We start from the raw sequence: 6,000 nt of genomic DNA, 5'->3' as shown, positions 1-6,000 counted from the left end.
TCTGTCTTTCCTGCTAAAGAGTAAGTTCTTGATGACGAAGACATTGTATCTTTTTTTTTTCCCGTTGCGGAGCACAGGCTCCGGACGCGCAGGCGCAGCGGCCATCATGGCTCATGGGCCCAGCCGCTCCGCGGCATGTGGGATCTTCCCGGACCAGAGCACGAACCCATGTTCCCTGCATCGGCAGGCGGACTCTCAACTACTGCGCCACCAGGGAAGCCCTGTATCTTTATTTTTTAAACCTCTTTATTGGAGTATAATTGCTTTACAATGTTGTGTTAGTTTCTGCTGTATAACAAAGTGAATCAGCTATATGTATACATATATCCCCATATCCCCTCCCTCTTGCGTCTCCCCCCCACCCTCCCTATCCCACCGCTCTAGGTGGTCACAAAGCACCGAGCTGATCTCCCTGTGCTATGCGGCTGCTTCCCACTAGCTACCAATTTTACATTTGGTAGTGTATATATGTCAATGCCACTCTCTCACTTAGTCCCAGCTTACCCTTCCCCCTCCCATGTCTTCAAGTCCATTCTCTATGTTTGCGTCTTTATTCCTGTCCTGCCCCTGGGTTCTCCAGAACTTTTTTTTTTTTAGATTCCATATATATGTGTTATCATACGGTATTTGTTTTTCTCTTTCTGACTTACTTCACTCTGTATGACAGACTCTAGGTCCATCCACCTCACTACAAATAACTCAATTTCGTTTCTTTTTATGGCTGAGTAATATTCCATTGTATATAGGTGCCACATCTTCTTTATCCATTCATCCGATGATGGACACTTAGGTTGCTTCCATGTCCTGGCTATTGTAAATAGTGCTGCAGTGAAAGACATTGTATCTTATTCAGCACAGTGCCTGGCATATGGTGGGCACCTTCAAATATTTCTTGAATGAATGAATGGACTATCTGGTTTGACATGGAAAAGGAGTCTCATGAGAAAGAATATGTTTACCTAACTGACATCACATTTCTAGTTGCAAACTTTTAGAAACACTAGTATGGTTTCTTGGAAGAGTGTATTTCATGAAAGAAAGGGGAGGCAGATGAGGAAATATAAGTGATCATCAAACAAGCCAGGTCTGTCAAGGTGGAGTCAATAGGGGAAGGTCAGAAGTTTAATGGTGGGGGAGCGGGAAGCTTCATGGAAGACAGAAAAACTAGGAAACCAAGGCATAATGGCTTAAGATGTATTGTTTACTCATTCATTCCCAAATATTTATAGAATGCCTCTTATGTGCCTGGCGCTTGGAGTCAGAAAGTCAAAGCATGTCTCACCTAGTTGTTGTCCTTAACAAATCTACAGCCTAATAAGGAAAGACAAATATTCAGCAAAGTAATTTCCACGAAGCGTGGTAAGCGCCGCTAGACAAGGTATACCAGTGTTATGAAATACCTAACTTGGGTGGGGAGAGTGATGAAAGGACGGAGGGAGAGGGATGGGTGGTCAGGGAAGCCTTTCCTGTTTAAGCTGAGACCTGAAAGATGAGGAGTCCAGGTGGTCTGGGGAACTGAAACAAGTTCAATAGCTAGGATTTGGGATCCCCCAGAGAAACACTGTCAAGGTACTGAAGGACACCTTGGCAGATTCTGTTTACAGGGACCCCGGATGGGAGAGGTCATTAGCCTTGTGGACAGCCCCTGGGCAAGAACGAGAACATTCTGCACTTCAATATTCCACCTGAGCTGGGCTTGCCTCTAATTATTCATTCCTTATTCCCGCAGGTTCCCATCAACTGCAGAGTGGTGGTGGCCCGCAGACGGCCTAGCTCTGCGGGAGACGGCCCAGACGTGGTACCCTCGCGTCCAGCTCGCCCCCGGGAAGAGGCGCAGAAGCCCCGCCTACGTCCAGGCACGTTCTCCTGGGCCGAGTCCCAGGGGCCGCGGCGGTCATGTGACCCGAAAGTGTGACGTAGGAGGAAGGAGACGCCATTAGAGGGAGGCGGAGAGGGAACGCTGTTCGCCTTTTCTCGGGTGCCTGACGTGGTGGCTGGGGCCCTTCATTCTCGGACTTCCCCTCGGCCTTTCCAGGCCTCGTCCGGAGGCGGGAGTGGAGACGGCGCCCGGGGCTGACAGCTCCGGTGCGGAGGGGCTGCGCCGGCCGCGGCTGTGAAGGCGCTGCGGCGGCTGTGGAGAGCTCGGCGCGGCTCTAGGGCTCCGGCGGCGGGGACGCGACGGGATGGCTGCGGCCGGCGGCGGCGGGGCGGCGGCCGGGCGAGCCTACTCGTTCAAGGTGGTGCTGCTGGGGGAAGGCTGCGTGGGAAAGACGTCGCTGGTGCTGCGCTACTGCGAGAACAAGTTCAACGACAAGCACATCACCACTCTGCAGGTGCGGGGCCCGGGGAGCGGGAGGTGGCGCCTCGGGGCCCCTACTCCTCCGGGGCTCTGAGGACTTTGCTGCCACCGTCGTCTGGGTCTGGGCTCTCAGATCTCAGGCCTGTCACCTCCGCGTTCGGATTGCCTTTCCGATTTCGCCCTGGGAACACGCGTTGTCGGGGCAGCCTGGACACGTAAGGACAGGCTGTTGGGAGGGGAGTGGAAGGGCCCTGGAAAGTCCCCAGTGTGGCTGCGCGTGTCGTGGAATTCCCATCGGTGGGCTAGTGTTTCCCCTTTGATTTGCTTCCGCTTGGGCCCTAGGTGCCTTCACCCTACAGTCAGTCAACCGAGTGTCAGCCCTTTTTCTTTCTTTCGGAATTAGGAATTTAGCTGCGGATTTGATTTTGCTAACTAGGTGATTTGTAACTTCAGCGCTTACTGATGACTAAGTGTTTGTGCAAGTTCCATTTTGTCCTGTCTTCGAGTAACGTGCTGATTGGCAAGACATTCCTCTCCGGAGGGTTTTTGAAATGACCAGTTGCCCGTGTGGGTTACGCAGTTCCATTGCTGCCTGCTTGGGTCTGACTTGTGGGTCACATATTCGGCGATGTGGGTCGACCCATAGTCACATGGAAACGTCATGTGAATACTGGCCAACAGTTGGTCCTCAGACTAACAGCTTAGCTGCTGCTGCTATTTATTTTCTTTGCTTGTAATGTAGGGCCGGCTTTCATCTGCAGATACGTGATTGTTAGTCAGAAAAGTGTTAAAATGTAATCATTCATTGGGCGTGAAGTCAGGCCTTTGAGGTCGTTGGAGTCTCCCCCTCTTCCAAAGAAATCAGTTTTCACGTATTAGAAGAAATACACAGCGAATCTGCCTTGATCAATTCAGTCAGAGGCAGTCAAGCCTAATGAATTTTTGAGCCTGATTGTCTAGGTTCATAGCGCAGCTCCATCCGTTTAAACTAACTGTGTGATCTTGGCCAAGTTAATTAACCTGTCTGTGCCTAAGTTTCTTCATCTGTTAAAATGGCCATAATAATAGTATCTAGTTCATTGGTTTGTCAGGACAGATATACATAAAAGCACTTAGGAGCTGGTCAGGCGTAAGCTCTCCATCATTATTATTACCCTAAATTGCACAATAGATCTTAATTAGTGATTGTGTAGTGTGTAAGTTCATGGACACTAATAGAATGCACAGTCTCCTGATTGTTGTGACATTTGATGTTTGATGCTATTATTAAACCACTGAGTCTAGAATTTACAAAGATGCTCTGGTTCTGATCCCTGTTCTATTTTTACACCTCTGTTTTTACTCCTATATAAAGCATACTATCTGAAAAAATGAATGTCAGGAACCTGCATTTTTCCCCTACATTATTATACAAGGTTACTTAACACAATTTTGATAATTGCAGTTGAGTGTTTTTAGTGAGATCAAGGAAATTCTTAGGGTAAGTACCTATGCTCAGTTGGAAATTTAGAAATTCATTTAGGTAAAGTAATAACAATAGCTAACATTTAGTGAGTTCTTACTGTGATGAGTATTTTACTTTTCTTCTGTCTTTTAGTTCTTATGACAGCCTTTGAGGTGGATAGTTTTATTAACCTCATTTTACAGGTGATGAAACAGGTGTGGTTAAGTTGAGTAATTTGCTGGCTATCTTATTGCCACAAGTCTTGGTGCCCAAGCTGAAATTTGAATCTAGTTATGACTTCAGATTTTGAGCAATAAGTCACACTATCTCTGGATATTGGTAAACTACCCCTTAGTGGTTTCTTTTGTGCTACAGACCTTAGAGAAAAGAGAAGACCATTGTAACTGAGCTCTTAATTTTTTTAAAGATAATTTAGCCCTTCAACCTAAAAATTACACTTTCATTATACATTCCAAAAACATCCTCGAAGCTAAAAGCTGGCTAAAGATTTTAAATATCTGAGAGGAAACCACTGAAATCTATTGATACATAGGAGAGAATGAAGTTATGGTAGATCTGTAGTATCAAAAGCATAGCATATAACTGTCATCACAAACGGTATCTGGATTATGTTCCAGAATTGAGGATTTTTCCATACCAATGTATGGAAACAGCATTATATTCAATCTCCTTCTCTTAGATATCAGTTCATTTCATCTTTTTAAATAATGTTCTCAGAAAAATTTGACTTCCATGAGAGCCATAATACACAGTCTTGTATGCCTTTCATTTCCAGATGGAGAGGAGCTAATGCATCATGAGATATGAGGGGAAGAGTTTCTCTTTTTTCTTGTCAGTGGAACTACCTACTATCTATCTTTGTAAAATATTTTATGCTTTGCAAAGTACACTCTCATGCATTCCTATTTTAAAGACTGAGAGGAACCCAAGATAATTGATGGTTCACTAATTCAGTCTTTTGTTTAATATTTCAGTCAAGTGATTGTCTACTTTAGTCTGAACATCTTGGAGGTGAGATGAACTGTTATAGAAGGTGGAAAACTCTATGTCCTGAGGTGGCACATTTCATTTTTGGACAGGTCTACTTTCCAGTTCATTTTTCTGTGTCTAGATTTCCCTGCTCTCTGAATCTTAGTCACACATGGCATCCCTTCTGATAGTTGAAGATGGCTATTACATCCCCTTGAGTCTTGTCTTCTTTTGGGTAAACAGCTCTGGTTCCTTTTAGTGGATCTCCTATAATATTCTTCTAAATCATATCACTATTTTGACATCTCTTCTAGACACTTCACTGATCATTGTTCACTTCTCTTAAAATATGATGCCTTGAGCTGTAGAAATTATTCCAAGTGTGGTTTGAACTGTGCAAAGAAGTGCAGGCTATCACCTCCCCTGTGGAGAATCCTTTTCTAATACTGAAGTATTACAGAAAAGATTCTTTGAGCTTTTGGACAGCTGTCCCATTGATTAATATTGGGCCTGCTGTCTTAGACTTATTTGCTGAAAAAAAGAGACAGAGGGAGGGGGGGAGGAAGGAAGGGAGGGAGGGAGGAAAGAAGAAAGAAAGACTTTACATTTGTTCATTTTCCTTTGATTTTGTAGTTAAATCTTTTTTTCCCTGATGAATTTGATCCATTAAAGTTGGCTTTGATAAACTTGCTCCAGTGGTTAGTGTCTGTTAATATCCTTTTGAATTTTGATTTTGTAATTCAAGAAACATTGATGGAGCTCCTGTGGGTCAGCCACTAGGCTGGGTCCTGGACGTGCAAAGAAAAATAAGGCATGGTCTCTACTGCTGGATTAGCTACTCATTTTAACTTTGTCACCTGAAGATTTGGTAAGAATGTCTTCAGTGTTCTCATCAGTCATTAACAGACTCTGAAAGAAAGGGGAGAGAGAGGGCCAAGTACAAAGCTCTTCACAAGTCTCACTATAGTCCAGTGACACGTGACCAGAGGTATATTTCTCTTTAAATATGCAGAATCTTAGGGTGGGGCTTTTTCCAGACCATGCACAAGCCACAGTCCTCTTTCCACTTGACTGAGAAACAGTTATAAATGGAGTGTTATACATATTAATGGTAATGGAAACAGGAAAGAAGACTGACTGTTGTGGGCTGCTACCTAGTGGACAAGAAGCCTTTAATGGAAATGGCTACTCCAGCATTACAAATCTCCTAACTAACTTTTTTTGCCCTAGCTACATCAATCTTGCCTATAGGGGATATCATGAGATA

General features: G+C 44.6%; 1 protein-coding gene across 1 annotated transcript in view; it reads left to right on the top strand.

Moving 5' to 3' along the window:
* Positions 1-2,183: 2,183 nt before the first annotated feature.
* Positions 2,184-6,000, top strand: part of RAB21 (RAB21, member RAS oncogene family) — a 28,075-nt gene continuing 24,258 nt past the window's right edge. Inside the window, exon 1 of the mRNA XM_007448773.1 lies at positions 2,184-2,333. Within this exon, the coding sequence (XP_007448835.1) occupies positions 2,184-2,333 (150 nt within the window). The remainder of the gene's footprint in view (positions 2,334-6,000) is intronic.

The sequence above is a fragment of the Lipotes vexillifer genome, unplaced genomic scaffold, assembly GCF_000442215.2.
Source record: "Lipotes vexillifer unplaced genomic scaffold, Lipotes_vexillifer_v1.1 scaffold329, whole genome shotgun sequence".
In the NCBI taxonomy this organism is placed as follows: Eukaryota; Metazoa; Chordata; class Mammalia; order Artiodactyla; family Lipotidae; genus Lipotes; species Lipotes vexillifer.
Note: the sequence above shows the minus strand (reverse complement) of the source record. Positions and strands in the feature narration are given on the sequence as shown.